We start from the raw sequence: 15,497 nt of genomic DNA, 5'->3' as shown, positions 1-15,497 counted from the left end.
AAATTTCGTGAGAAATTAGAATTTTTTTTTGAAAAATTCTTGAAAAAATCCAAATTTCAGACAGAAAATCGGCCGAGAATGCGATTAAAGTGAAGAGCAAAGAGCAAATTTATATGTGAGTTTTTTTTTTCTAACTTTTTTAATGATTTGAATCTTTGAAAATTATGAGAAAAAATGCGAAAAATGTGAAAAACCAATAAAAATTTAAGAAATTTTTTTTTTCGAATTTTTTATCGATTTTTGAAAAATATCAGTGATTTTCTAAATTTTTTATCGGATTTTTGAATAGAATTTAGAAAAGTCATTAATAAATTGAAAAACCGTTGAAAATTTAAAAAAAAATTTGACACAAATTTAAAAATTTACAATCGCTGAAAATTTTGAAAATCATTAAAAATTTTTTTAAAAAATCGTCGAAAATGTTGAAATTATTGAAAAAATTATTACTTTCGGTAAATCGTGAAAAATTTTTTTTTTTAATCGGGGAAAATTAGAAAAATTGAGGAAAATTTAGAAAATCGTTGAAATTTTGGAGAAATCGTAAAAAGTTTGGAAAAACCGCCAAAAAATGTAGAAAATCGTTGAGAGTTTTTTGATAGAAAAAAAATTTTTTTCATCCTAATTTATTTTGGATTTTTGAAAAAATCACTAAAAATTTTCAAAAACCGTCGAAATTTTTTAATATTTGTTTTAAAAAAAAATTGTAAAAAATTTAGAGAAATCGCCGAAAATTTTGAAAAATCATTTTTCAAAAATTTCATTGATTTTTTTCTAAATTTTAATTATTTTGCACACATTTTTCCGCAAAATTATTTATTTTCAGTTAATTTCAATGTTTCATCGAATTTTTTTTGAAATAAATTTTTTCCACGAAATTGAGATACAAAAAATCTAGAAAAATTCCAAAAAAGTGAAAACTCCATTTTTAAACAGCAAAACCAATCAGCGATTCGCTCCGCCCACTTTCCAGCCAATCAAACGAAGTGGGCGGAGCTCTCGGAGACGCTGATTGGTCGGGGAGTTCAAAATTCCCTAATTTCACAAAAAAAAAACCAGTTTTAGGAATACTAATTCTCTGAAAATCCACACACACATTTTTTTGCAGAAAACTATATGCTGGCGACAAGTGCGATCGCGATCTTCCTAATCGCGTGGAGTGCGGTATTTCTGATAGATTATGTGCTCCGAGTCGCCCATTTCGAGCCATATCTCCGTCTTTCCCATCGATTCGGAATCGAAGTTTCACCGTTTCAGCTTCGATTCTACGTCACACCCGCTCCAAAAGATACACTTTTAAGTGAAAAACCCACCGATATTGTTGTTGATGAGGAGAAGAAGCGGGGTACGGATATATATATATATACCGACAAATTAGCGGAAATGTTTAAATTCCCGCGTAAAAATTAAATTTTTAAAATTTAAATTCCGAAAGTTTTAAATTTTCCCAAAAAAAATCAAAGTTTCCGAAACTATTTTTTAAGAAATCAAATATTCCGAAAATAGAAAATAGGAAATTTCGGCATTTATTAATTTTTAAAAATATTTCCTAAAATTTTCAAATTACTTAAAATTTCAATTTTTGTTGGGAAAATTTTTGAAAGTTTAGAAATTTATTGCTGTTTTCGGAATATTTGATTTCTTAAAAAATAGTTTCGGAAATTTTGATTTTTTTGGGAAAATTTAAAACTTTCGGAATTTAAATTTTAAAAATTTAATTTTTACGCGGGAATTTAAACATTTCCGCTAATTTGTCGGTATATATATTAGGTCTCCAAATAAGTTCCGGGCCAAAAATCATAACTTTGTTCGCTGCGTATCGATTTTTATGAAACTTTGGGAATTAATGTTATCAACCATGATCTTTCATTAGTCATGATCTTTCATTAGTCATGATCTTACAATAGTCACAAAATTTTTTGACCGTCCGAAGTGCCCAAACTCAGAGCCAATTTTTTCAGGCATTTTCAGATCTCGCTTCTTTTCAGGTTTCAATTGAGGTCTGTGTGCGGATTTTGCTAAGTTTAGTACACAATGTAAGAAAACAAAAAAAGTTTTGGAAAAAATCCGTCCAAAAAAAATTTTTTTCGTCGGTCGTCAATAAATCTTCAAACAAATTTTTGTCGAAAATTTTTGACTTTTTATACAAAAATGATGTAACCAAGTGCAAACTATTTTTACACATACAAAACATTTCAATTTAGTGCGTCACACTGAAATAATAGCAGAAAACATATATTTTTCGAAATATTTTTGAGTTTTTGGAGTATTTCTCGAGATCCAAATTTCATACTCAAATTTGTATAAAAAATCAAGAATTTTCGACAAAAATTTTTTTGAAAATTTGTTGACGACCGACGAAAAAAATTTTTTTGGACGGATTTTTTCCAAAACTTTTTTTGTTTTCTTACATTGTGTACTAAACTTAGCAAAATCCGCACACAGACCTCAATTGAAACCTGAAAAAAAGCGAGATCTGAAAATGCCTGAAAAAATTGGCTCTGAGTTTGGGCACTTCGGACGGTCAAAAAATTTTGTGACTATTGTCAAATGAAAGATCATGGTTGATAACATTAATTCCCAAAGTTTCATAAAAATCGATACGCAGCGAACAAAGTTATGATTTTTGGCCCGGAACTTATTTGGAGACCTAATATATATACCGACAAATTTGCGGAAATTTTTCAAATTCCCGCGTAAAAATTAAATTTTTAAAATTTGAATTCCGAAAGTTTTAAATTTTTAATTTTCCCAAAAAAATCAAAATTTCCGAAACTATTTTTTAAGAAATCAAATATTCCGAAAACAGCAATAAATTTCTAAATTTTCAAAAATTTTCCCAACAAAAATTGAAATTTTAAGTAATTTGAAAATTTTAGGCAAAATATTTTTAAAAATTAATAAATGCCGAAGTTTCCGTAAAAATTTTGTAAAATTCCAAAAGTTGCGTGGGAGCTATTTGCAATTTTTCTATAAAAAAGTCAACAAAAATCTGTAAAAAATTCCAACGTTTGTCCATTTTCTATATTTTTTTTCGATTTTTGATGTTCCGAAATTTCAAAAAAAAAATCCTAAATTTTTGTATTTTTTTCTTCTTTTTAAAAATAGTAATGGAAAAAGATTTTTGTTAATTTTTAGAGCACTTGTTTCGATTTTTCAGATTTTTCGGAAAATAGAACACTTGAAAACTTCAACGAAAATATCAACGAGTATACAAAATTCTGAGAGAATACGTATTGCACAACATATTTGACGCGCAAAATATCTCGTAGCGAAAACTACAGTAATTCTTCACTGAAGCGCTTGTGTCGATTTACGGGATCTCGATTTTTTTGTATTTTTTTTGCAAAAAAAAATTTATCAATAGAATTTTTTTAATGAGTAAGCGTTTTCTGTTTGAAAAATAATTTTTTTTTTCGAAAAAAAATTTCAAAAATCGAGATCCCGTAAATCGACACAGGTGCTACAGTAGTCTCATTTAAAGGATTACTGTAGTTTTCTTTTCGCTACGAGATATTTTGCGCGTCAAATATATTGTGTAATACGCATTCTCAGAATTTTGTGTTCCCTGAATATGTTTCTAATGTTTTTTTTTGCCATCAACATTACCAAAATTTGAGAAAATGTGGAATTTTGTTAATTTTTAGAACTTTTTTTTTCGATTTTCCGGAAAATATTATCTCTTGAAATTTCGCATAGTTGAGAGGGAATAAATAAATAAATGAAATCAATAAATCAATAAAAACCGCAAAATAGAACATTTTTCGAAGCCCCCGAAATGTCAAAAACCAACATTTCACGGGGTGTCAAAGTGTCTCATTTCGGTTTGATCTACGTTGATCTACAAAAAAATGCGGGAGAAGAGACTGATTTCGCATGGTTAAGAACGTGCTGACGTCACAGGTTTTTGGGCGACGAAAAATTCCCGCATTTTTTGTAGATCAAACCGTAATGAAACAGCTTGGCACCACGTGGTATACCACCTAACAACGAGACCCGAATTACTACACGAATTCGCGTCGAGACCCACTATCGTAAACTGAGCGAAAATTTTCAGATTTTTATGAAAAATGACATTAAACACAGTTTTTTGGGGGGGGGAAAAATCCCGCATTTTTTGTAGAACAAAGCGAAATGCACTGCAACTTTTTCCTCACGAGGGACGAGGAAAAGTGGTTTCTAGGCCATGGCCGAGGGGCCGACAAGTTTCAGCGGCCATTTATCTTGCTTTGTTTTCCGCCTGTTTTCTTTCGTTTTTTACCGAATTTTTTCGTTTTTTCTTAATAAAACTGATAAATAAATATTTTTTGCAGATGCTAAAACATTTTCCAAGTGGAAAAATTATGTATTCAGTGGGCAAGCAGCGGTGAAAGTGGGCATTGTAATATGATGGATTACGGGAATACAAAACCTAAACTTTTCTGAAACATGATAAATATGCTGCTTAAATGCTGAGACTACCTGATTTTCATAACGAGACCGCTGAAAAAGTTTTGAGATTTTCAAAATTCAACTTTTTGTGCGAAAACCTCGACTTTTTCACTAAAAAATTTGAATTTTGAAAATCTCAAAACTTTTTCAGCGGTCTCGTTATGAAAATCAAGTAATTTCAACATCTAAGCGGTATATTTATCATGTTTGGAAAAAAAGTTTAGGTTTTGTATTCCCGTAATCCATCATATTGCATTGACCACTTTCCCCGCTGCTTGCCCACTGAATACATAATTTTTCCACTTGGAAAATGTTTTAGCATCTGCAAAAAATATTTATTTATCAGTTTTAATAAGAAAAAACGGCAAAAGGCTGTGAAAAACGAAAGAAAACAAGCGGAAAACAAAGCAAGATAAAAGGCCGCTGAAACTTGTCGGCCCCTCGGCCATGGCCTAGAAACCACTTTTCCTCGTCTCTCGTGAGGAAAAAGTTGCAGTAAAATGAGACACCACGTGACATTTTTTTTTGCAGATATATTTTTCGAAGAATCACGTCGCCTGAAATGCCGAATCCTCGTGATCCGAATGTGGTTCGCGTGCGGTGTCATTGCTTCCATCATCTGTCTCTTCGGAATGACATTCTACATGTCACATTTATTAATCAAAGATGTCGGACAATGGATGACAACGGCTCGACCAAAAGTTCAAGCTTATCGTGGAATGGAGTATCGATCGATGCACCATGTTCTGACTTCATTGAGCCCCGCCGTGGCACCACCACCTGCGAAGACGGTTCGGGAGATTCAGATCTATGAAGAATTTATATTAAATTGAACGAAAGTTTTTCAGACAACAGCAGCAAATTCGGATCAAATTCATAACCCGGTGATTATGGAGGATACCGAATACGATATGATTGAGGATGGGCAGAAATCTGAAGATCGGGGATTAGTTCCGATAATTCCTGGATTCAACCTTCCGTGGGGACATATTCCGATTTTTATGCTCGTTTTGATAGTTGCAGCGGTTTTTCATGAGGTTCGGGATAACCTGAGCATTTAAAAATTTTTTAAAAAAATTTCAAAATGTTTCTAAAGGCCTTATTAATGCTCCCGATACCGATTATCAATGTGAAAAAATTCAAAAAAAAAAAATTCCATTAATTTTTTGGAAATTCGAAAATCGATTTTTTTTAATCGATTTTTTTTTTCGATTTTTTAAACCTAGTTATGCCGCCGTTTTGCCGGTTTGCCGAACATCAATTTTGCCGGAAGTTTTTAGAGGGATTTTCGAAAAGATTTTTCCTGTTTTTTTTTTTTAGATATATCCCAGCGAAAAAAATGTGCACAACCACAATTTTGTGAAAATTTTCGGCATTTGCCGTATTTCAGGCAAAATTGGAAATTTGCCGGTTTTTCGATTTGCCGGAAATTTCAATTCCGGCAATTTGCCAGAAGTTTCAATTCCGGCAAATTGCTGGAAATATCAATTCTGGCAATTTCCCGGTTTGCCGGAAATTTCAATTTCGGCAATTTTACGATTCGCCGGAAATTTCAATTCCGGCAATTTGCCGATTTGCCGGAAGTTTTTAATTCCGGCAATTTGCCGATTTGCCGGAAATGTTCAATTCCGGCAATTTGCCGATTTGCCGTAAATCTCAATTCCGGCAATTTGCCGATTTGCCGTAAATCTCAATTCCGGCAATTTCCCTTTTTTAATTCCGACGATTTGCCGGAAATTTTGATTTTCGGCAAATTGCCGATTTGCCAGAAATTTCACTTCCGGCAATTTACCGATTTGCCGGAAATTTCGATTCCGACGATTTGCCGGGAATTTTGATTTTCGGCAAATTGCCGATTTGCCGGGAATTTTGATTTTCGGCAAATTGCCGATTTGCCTGGAATTTTGATTTTCGGCAAATTGCCGATTTGCCGGAAGTTTCAATTCTGGCAATTTGCCGATTTGCCGGAAATTCAAATTCTGGCACTTTACCAGAAATTTCAATTCCGCCGATTTGGCCAAAAAAATCGAAATATTTTGCAGCTCGGTCATGCGTGGGCGGCCACATCAAACGGTGTCACAGTCAACGGATTCGGCATCTTCATCCTTGCAGTATATCCGGGTGCCTTCACAGACATTGAAGCCGTCACTCTGAAACGTGCCACCACATTCCGTAGACTTCAGATCTTCGGCGCCGGAATCTGGCACAATCTCCTACTGGCTCTTCTCGCAATGGCCATGTTTCATGCGTCTCCAGTCATTCTGTCACCAGTGTTGGCGAACGGTTACGGCGTGTCCGTACGGGGTGTCGATGTTCGTTCAGGCCTATCCAATCCGCGAACGGGCCTTGTCGCTGGAGACGTTGTGAAAAGTGTCGATGAGTGTCGTGTGGAGACTGTTGCCGACTGGTGGAGGTGTATTCGAACGTCGAAAAATATGAATAACGGGAGATGTGTTGATCGGGAATCTGTCGAGGCGGCTACGGCGTTTAATGTGAATTTTTCGTTTATTTGAATGTTTTCGCCCTAAATTGCTCCAATTTACCGCAGTATAACAGAGAAAAAACGGAGAAAATTGGTGAAATTTGAACAATTTTAGTGCGAAATAGCCAAGAAATGGGCGGAGCTTAATTCGGGAATTTTGGATCCGCGGAAACGAAAATTCCATCATTTTTAGCTGAGCTTTTTTCTTTAAAAACTAACAACAAATTGTGTTTTTACGACTAAAAAGATGGAATTTTCGTTCCCGTGGATCCGAATTCCCAAACTTAAGCCCCGCCCAATTCTTGACTATTGCGAAATAGCCGGGCGGGGCTTAATTCGGGATTTTGGTTCCGCGAGAACGAAAATTCCAACAAAAATTTCAGTCAAAAAATGTATAAACAAAATTTTATTTTTTAATTTTTTTTTAAATTCAGCTTAAAAATGATGGAATTTTCGTTCCTGCGGATCCGAATTTCCGAATTTCCGAATTAAGCCCCGCCCAATTATTGGCTATTTTGTACCAATTTACCCCTTTTTTCTTTGTCATGTTTTTTATATTGCGGTACTGTTGAAATTAAATGATCGATCCTTGAATTTTGCGGCGCCGCACAGAAAAAGAGGCGGAGCCTAATTTCGCAACTCTGCGGCACGGTTTTCCACTTTTTTCGTAGATTTTTTTTTCAATAAAATTGAGATTTTTCTATTTTTTTCGAATCTTTTCGAATATTTTGAGAGTAACATTTTCATTCGAAAAAATATAATAATAAAACAAGAAAAATCTACGGAAAACCGTGCCGCAGGGTTGCGAAATTACGCTCCGCCTCTTTTCTATGCGACGCTGCTTTGAGCTACAAAAGTTTTAAATATTGTTAAAATTTAATGATCTATCTCTGAATTTTGCAGCAAAAAAGGCGGCGCCGCACGGAAAAAGGGGCGGAGCCTAATTTCGCAACCCTGTCGCACAGTTTTTCCACTTTTTTTCCAATAAAGTTGAGATTTTTCTTTTTTCGAATATTTTGAGAATAACATTCTCATTGGAAAGAAAAAATGACACAAAAAATCGAAACTTTATTGGAAACAATCTACGAAAAACCGTGCCGCAGGATTGTAAAATTACGCTCCGCCTCTTTTTCTGCGCGACGCTGCATTTTTTTGCAAAATTCAAGGATCTATCATCAACAGCACCGCAATATAAATTTTAAAAAAGTATGCAAATGCAAAATAGCCAAGAATTGGGCGGTGCTTATTTCGGGAATTCGAATCCGCGGGAATTTTTTTCAAATTTTTTTTTTCAAAAACTAAAAAAATTTCTTTTATAGACTTAAAAAGAAAGGAATTTTCGTTTCCGCTTATCCAAATTCCCGAATTAAGCTCCGCCCATTTCTTGGCTATTTTGGTCCAAATTTTTTGAAACAGCCGATTTTCAGCACCGCACGGAAGCCGACGAAATTCTGTGCTGTGACGAGTTTAACGTGACCACCGCTCACGTCTGTTTCCAGCGAGAAGAGAAAGCCAGCAAGTTGTCGGTCGACACACAGACACGAGCTCCACAGCTCAATGCTCTTCTCGGGTTAGAAGGCGGCGGCGGCGGCCGAGATGATGCCTTACCTTACGGTGGTGTTGCACAGCCTGAAGAGAAGAAGATCACAAAGTATAGCTGCCTTCATGCGAGATATGTGGTTCAGCAGGCGCTCTGTAACGCCAGTGAGCCGTGTAAAACGGAGGAAACCCCAGCAGCACATCAGGAGAAGATCTGTGTCTATCCGGCACTACACAATGGAACGCGGCTTGTGAAAATTGAGCTCGCGAATCGAAATAAGCCTATTCTTTTTGTGGGGCAGCTCAATGAGGTACAGAAGCCTTTTTTTTTTGGTTTTTTTCCGTGGTTTCAGGCTGTCCCAAATTGGCACTCCCAATACAGTTTGATCTACAAAAAATGCGGGAATTTTTGCCCCGGGAAATTGTGAAAATTTTGCGGAGCTTCGTGTATTCGTGTGTACACCTCCTGGAAAAGTGTGAATTAGTTTTTTGCGCCGACTTTATAGGTTTCTGTCTAAAATGCTTGGCCAATAAATGGGCGGGGCTTAATTTGGGAATTCGGATCCGCGGGAACGAAAATTCCATCATTTTTAGTCGAGCTTTTGTTTATACATTTTAAGATTTAAAAATATTATGGAATTTTTATTTCTGAGTATCCAAATTCCCGAGTTAAGCTCCGCCCATTTCTTGGCTATTTCGCATTGGAGGACAAAAACTGTAGAATTTTGCGAAAAACTAATTGACAGTCGTCTACGAGGAGTACACGATGTTTTATAAAATCGAAAAACTAAAATTTTTCGATTTTTCAGAAAATCGATAATTTTCGGTTTTCGGTTATTCGATTTTATGACAGCCTTGGCCGGTATGCCGCAGGTTTGCAAAACGACGCTCCGCCTCGTTTTCTGTGCGACACCTATTACCGAAACACAGAATTCTGAGAAAGCGTATTGCACATCACATTTGACGCGCAAAATATCTCGTAGCGAAAAGAAAACTACAGTAACCCTGTAAATGACTACTGTAGCCGTTTGTGTCGATTTACGGAAATTAGTTATTAATCGATAAAATTATTCAAACAACAACACACACACACACACAAAAATGACCACAAATTAATAGTAAATAAAATTGAATTTCGCTAACAAAATTTCATTTCGAAAAACGAGCCCGTAAACACTGCAACTTTTTTCGAACGAGGGCTGAGAAAAAATGCGAAAAATCGGTGTTTGCACACAATTTACGACATTTTACGACATTTTCTACTTGCTTTGTTTTCATGTGTTTTTCACCGATTTTCCCGTGTTTTCTTATAAAAACTGATAAATACATATTTTTTGTTAATGCTAAAACAATTTCCAGATGAAAAAATTGTGAATTCAGTCGGCAAGTAGCGGTAAAAGTGGTCAATGTAATATGATGGATTACGGGAATACAAAACCCAAACTTTTCCCCAAACATGATACATATGATGCTTAGATGCTAAAAGTACCTGATTTTCATAACGAGACCGCTGAAAAAGTTTTGAGATTTTCAAAATTCAACTTTTTTGGTAAAAAAGTCGAGATTTTGGCACAAAATGTTGAATTTTGAAAATCTAAAAACTTTTTTAGCTGTCTCGTTATGAAAATCAGGTACTTTCAGCATCTTAAAAGCATATATATCATGTTTCAGAAAAAGTTTGGGTTTTGTATAGCCGTAATCCATCATATTACATTGCCCACTTTCACTGCTACTTGCCGGCTGAATTCACAATTTTTTCACTTGGAAATTGTTTTAGCATCTGCAAAAAATATTTATTTATTTGTTTTGATAAGAAAAAACGGAAAAAATCGGTGCAAAACAAAAGAAAACACGCGGAAAACAAAGCAAGATAAATGGCCGCTGAAATTTGTCGGGGACTCGGCCATGGCCTAGAAACCTTTTTGCCTCGTCCCTCGTTCGAAAAAAGTTGCAGTGTAAAACGACACAAGTGCTACAGTAGTCATTTAAAGGATTACTGTAGTTTTCTTTTCGCCACGAGATATTTTGCGCGTCAAATATGTTGTGCAATATGCATTCTCGGAATTTTGTGTTCCCATAATAACAGGTTGACCGTCAAATCCAAAAATTTCTTTAAAAATCTAAAATTTCGCAAAAAATTTTTGCAGATGCTCGAAATGGTGTCAATATCGTCGTTCACTCCGCGCTTCACGTTCGCCAGCATCTCGTGGCTCGAACATTTTGAGCTAACCGCCAAATACCTGTTCACACTGTCTCTGGCACTTGGCCTATTCAATGCAATGCCTGTGTATGCTCTTGATGGGCAATTCATAGTTCATACGCTATTGAAGAGTTCCGGCTTGAGCGTTAGGTAAATTTTGCAACAAAAAAAACCCGAAAAATTGATGCGAAACAGCCAATAAATGGGCGGAGCTTAATTCGCGGAATTTGGATCCGCGAAAACGAAAATTCCAACATTTTTAGTTGAGTTTTTTGTTCAAAAACTGAGAGAAAAAATCTGTTGGCACGTTTTCAGACTAAAAATGGGAATTTTTGGAATTTTTGTTCCCACGGAACCGAATTCCCGAATAAAAAGCCCCACCTATTTCTTGGTTATTATTTATTATTTGTCTCATATTGCGGTACTGTTGGAATTAAATGCTCGATCCCTGAATTTTGCAGGAAAAAAAGCGACGCCGCACAGAAAAAGAGGCGGAGCCTAATTTCGCAATTCTGCGGCACGGTTTTCCACGTTTTTCGTAGATTTTCGTAGATTTTTTCAATAAAATTGAGATTTTTCTCATTTCAGCCTCTTTTTTTCGATTATTTTGAGAATAACTTTTCATTCGAAAAAATATAAGAAAAGAAGAAAAATCGAAACTTTATTTGAGAAAATCTACGAAAAACCGTGCCGCAGGGTTGCGAATTTATGCCCCGCCTCTTTTTCTGTGCGACAGTGTTTTTTTTTTGTTGCAAAATCCACAGATCTTATTTCAACAGCACCGCAATATTAAGAAAAAAAATAGTTAAAGCCAATAATTGGGCGGAGTTTAATTTCGGGAATCCAGATCCGCGAGAACGAAAATTCCATAATTTTTAGTTGAGCTTTTTTCAAAAACTAAGCACTAATTTTGTTGACACGTTTTCAGACTAAAAATGTGATTTTTTTTTGGAATTTTTGTTCCCACGGATCCGAGTTCCCGAATAAAGCCCCGCCCATTTCTTGGCTTTTTAATCTTTTTTATTCTCTCTTTTTCAACTTAAACCCATAAATTATTCCAGACGCCGTGAACTATTCCAGTACCTGATTCTAACATTTGGCACCGGTGTGCTCATCCTTAATATTGTCATTGGTTTCGTCAAATTAGCCATAAACTAGTATTGAATTATTAAAAAAAAAATTTTTTTTTTCCCCTCTTACGTGTCGTCGTTTATTGCTTCTTCTACCCGCCCGATCTGTCATTTTTATACTGATTTTTTCTCTCCGATTTCCATGTGATAATCTTTTTTCTTTTTGCTTCGAAAAATCCAAAATTGTCTTAAATTTAGGCATACCACAAAAGAAAAACGAATCGAGAAAGAATGAAAAATCCAAGGCGATTTTTCAAAATCCCTCCAAATTGAGAACTGCACGACCAATCAGGCGGAGTGGGCGGAGTTGTCATTTTGGAGGGAATTTTAAAAATAGCGTTTTCGTTGGATTTTTCCTTCGATTTTTTTTTTGTTTTTCTGAATTTGAGACAATTTTTATGCTTTTTCCAAGCAAAATTCCCATTGACACTACTCCAACACTTCAAAATTTCGAAAAAAAAAACCCAAAAAATTGCTAAAATCTGAAATTTCACCAATTTTCCTTTCTGCAGCGGTTGGAATATGGTTTTTATCAATTTTTCACCCTTTATCGCGTTTATCTCGTGCTAGTTCGTTGAATTAGGTAGGCATAGGCAGGCGCCTAGCGACCTAAAATGTGCCTGTACCAACTATTTAATTCCAGATAGGGGGGGAAATTTTCATAAAAGCTCTATTTCAGTGCGTGGTGTACAAAAAATGCGGGAGATCAACTGATTTCGCAATGGTTGTTGACGTCACATTTTTTGGGCGAAAAATTCCCGCATTTTTTGTAGATCAAACCGTAATGGGACATCATTTCAGATTTTAGCGAATTTTTGGCTATTTTTTTCCCAAAATTTTGAGCCCTTTCAAATTTCTTCGCAAAATTTCTATTTACCACTTTGTTCCTGTATCCCGGGTTCTTCTTCTTTACCAGAAGATGTTTTTTTTTTGTTTTTAAAACAATTCCTTCACTTTTATCTGGTAGTGCACATAGGTTTAAAGCCTCATAATTTGAAATTAATTTTGTATTTTTTTCAAATTTTTATTCTTTTTCCCTACACAATTTTGCACTGTTGAAATGAACTACAAATTCCTAATTTTTTGAATTTTTGCTGTTGAATTAGTATTTTTTCTGCTTCTATTTTTTTATTGATTTCTACATTAACGGCGTGGAGTGTGAGGGAATAAGTACATAAGTAGGTGTGAAAAAATGGAATTTAGGCGAAGGTTTGACCGTTGTAGGCGATGTCGGCGGCGCCGAGGTTGACGAATTCGATGTAGAGGCTGAAATTTGAATTGTCGAATCACACAGGAGGCACCACGGGAAGATGTGGATCTGGTAGCATGATCTTCAAAATTTACGATTTTGGCGCCAAAAAATACGGTACCAGGGGTCTCGACACGACAAATTATTAAAAAACTTAAATTCCGGGAAGGTGCGCGCCTTAAAAGAGTACTGTAAATTTACTTTTGGAATTTTTTTTTTTTTGATAAAAAATGTACCCGTGAATTTTGCAAAAAGCACCTGAAAAAACGGAAAAATTGATACAAAACAATAAATGGGTGTGGGGGGATTTTTTCAATTCGGGGGATTTTGATCCGTGGAAAAAAATTCCAGAGTTAAGCCCCCCCAGTTCTTGGTTTTAAATTTTCAAAAATTTTGCAGTACTGTTGAAATTAAATGATCGATCAGTGAATCTTGCAAAAAAAGAACAGCGTCGCACAGAAAAATAGGCGGAGCGTAATTTTGCAAACCTGCGGTACGGAATTGGGCGGGGCTTCATTCGGGAATTCGCATCGCGGAAAAGAAATTCATCATTCTTTTACTAAAAAACTTTGAACTAGGTCGTAAAACCGTGCGGCAGGGTTGCGAAACCACGCCCCGCCTCTTTTTCTGTGCGGCGCTGCTTTTCCGCAACTTTTTCGCAATGTAACAAAACATAGGAGGACCGGGAACCGTAATTTTAACGCTGAAAATCGAAAAATTTCGAATGACAGATCGCCTTCTCGCAGATCCCTTTTCCGTGGTGGGGCCTCCTTTCTGTGGGGCCTCCGTACCGATTTCCTGGAATCCCAAGATGTTTCTCAATAATCGGGAAAACGACGGCGGAAATCGCATTATTCTGCTTAGCGCTTCCAACTCCGCCGATCGATTTCAACACGGCAAAGCCTGCTGGCTCAGTGGTCCCAGCATACAGGATTCCCTGATCCTCGTGGAAGTGAATACACATGTACTGGAATTATGTGTTCTCGTTGTAGATTATTCAGATTTTCAGTTGATACCTGCTCCGGCTTGTTGAGAAGCTTTCCGAGAACAGTTGACAACTCTTTCAAGATCTCATTCTGCTTCTCGGCAGGGACCTTTACGTTGACATTGATGGAGAAAACTGGCATTTTCTGGAAAATTTCCTTGTATTTAGGGAATTTAGAGAGAAAAATCGGAGAAAGAGCTGAATTTTGGCTCCAAATGACCCTAAATGGCCAGATTTCGCCAAGTTTTCCTTGTCGCAGCTCTTTCTATTAAAATATGCGATATACTGTATTCCAGCTGCTGCGAAATGAAAAAATGTGGAAATTTTCGGTTTTTCCCCCCGAAATTTGGTTGTTTTGGGGGGTATTTCTCATTAAAAATGAGAAATTAGATAAGAATAAAAACAAAAAAACAAAGTGCTGAGAGTACGGTTGACAATGTACGCAAACACTTTTGCGTACAAAGCGCCCTCCCCGAATTGTCGACCGTACCTCGTCAGATGATTCGTCCGGAAATGTTTTTTTGCAATAAATGTTTTTTTGCAACGTTTCGGTTTTGGTTTTGGGGGGATTTTTGGTTTTAAAATTCAATTATTTAATAGAAAATGGGAATTTCTGATTGAAAATCGGGGAAATTTACCGAAAAATCCTTTGAAAGTCAGTTTTTTTTGGGTTCTGGCCCAAAAATTCAATTAATTGCTTGTTTTTCCCAATTAAGCATCGATTTTAAAATAATCTAATAATTCCATGGCTTTTTTTTTGATTATTGCAATGAAATATTCAAAAAATAAATTGTGTTGTCCCAAAAACCGCCAATGACGCGGAAATTCATTTTAATTGTTTTTTTTTTTAATTTTTTTATCCAATTATTTTCCAGTGTTCGCTTATTTTCTCGTTTCCATTACAATAAATCGAACAAAAACCACACAAATTCGATATTTTCATGTCATTTTTCTCTTCAAAATTATCGATTTTCACGGACTTTGTTGACATGGTGGTCTTCTCGCTTCTCCTGGCCGGCATTATCATCTTTCATCGGACGATTTCTTGCATGTTTTCGTGGTTTTTTGCGATTTTTAGCGGGTATTACGGCATATAATCGATAATTTGTTTCTCCAACGGGCTTGTTTTGCATCTTTTATTCTCTGCGCTTCCCTTTCTGCTGCACATTGACGCACACTTACTCGAGTTTTTCCTCATTCAAAACTTTTTTTTCGTCCTCTTTTTTTTCAATTCTTCCGGGATTTGTGCTTTAAATTATGGAAAATGGAGGGTTTTTTCTTCAATTTCGCGAAAATTCAGTGGTTTTCCTGCTAAAATTGTCCTATTTTCGGTGAAATCTGACTTGAAACGTTTTTTTGTGAGATTTTCAGGCCTTTTCCGCAAAAAATTGGGAATTAATGTGCAATTATTGATTTTAGGCAGATTTCTCCACTAAAAAATCATTTTCAGACTTCAAATTTTTGCCTAAAAGTCAATAATTTCA

At 35.7% G+C, this 15,497-nt stretch overlaps 2 protein-coding genes across 2 annotated transcripts; one reads left to right on the top strand and one right to left on the bottom strand.

The window, feature by feature from the left end:
* Positions 1-60: 60 nt before the first annotated feature.
* Positions 61-12,858, top strand: Y56A3A.2 (Membrane-bound transcription factor site-2 protease). Its single transcript, NM_067136.7, has 8 exons — positions 61-115; positions 1,106-1,342; positions 4,960-5,219; positions 5,277-5,465; positions 6,471-6,920; positions 8,338-8,760; positions 10,597-10,799; positions 11,711-12,858. Exons 2-8 carry the CDS (start codon positions 1,114-1,116, stop codon positions 11,805-11,807), a joined length of 1,851 nt encoding a protein of 616 aa, NP_499537.2. The 5' UTR covers positions 61-115; positions 1,106-1,113; the 3' UTR covers positions 11,808-12,858.
* On the bottom strand, positions 12,788-14,158 carry mif-1 (L-dopachrome isomerase). The gene is made up of 3 exons (NM_067135.8): positions 14,045-14,158; positions 13,820-13,995; positions 12,788-13,045 (listed from the first exon to the last, which is right to left on the bottom strand). The coding sequence occupies exons 1-3, from the start codon at positions 14,153-14,155 to the stop codon at positions 12,979-12,981; spliced, it is 354 nt and encodes a 117-aa protein (NP_499536.1). The 5' UTR covers positions 14,156-14,158; the 3' UTR covers positions 12,788-12,978.
* Positions 14,159-15,497: the final 1,339 nt, after the last annotated feature.

The sequence above is a fragment of the Caenorhabditis elegans genome, chromosome III, assembly GCF_000002985.6.
Source record: "Caenorhabditis elegans chromosome III".
NCBI classification, from domain to species: Eukaryota; Metazoa; Nematoda; class Chromadorea; order Rhabditida; family Rhabditidae; genus Caenorhabditis; species Caenorhabditis elegans.
This window is presented reverse-complemented; position numbering and strand designations above follow the sequence as displayed.

Coding starts and splice junctions, on each gene's coding strand:
- Y56A3A.2 (NM_067136.7), top strand. CDS start 1,114: ATGCTGGCGACAAGTGCGATCGCGATCTTCCTAATCGCGTGGAGTGCG. Junction 1,343..4,959: donor TGATGAGGAGAAGAAGCGGG/GTACGGATATAT, acceptor TTTTTTTTGCAG/ATATATTTTTCGAAGAATCA. Junction 5,466..6,470: donor TTGCAGCGGTTTTTCATGAG/GTTCGGGATAAC, acceptor AATATTTTGCAG/CTCGGTCATGCGTGGGCGGC.
- mif-1 (NM_067135.8), bottom strand. CDS start 14,155: ATGCCAGTTTTCTCCATCAATGTCAACGTAAAGGTCCCTGCCGAGAAG. Junction 13,996..14,044: donor TTCTCAACAAGCCGGAGCAG/GTATCAACTGAA, acceptor ACATAATTCCAG/TACATGTGTATTCACTTCCA. Junction 13,046..13,819: donor CTTGGGATTCCAGGAAATCG/GTACGGAGGCCC, acceptor TTCAAATTTCAG/CCTCTACATCGAATTCGTCA.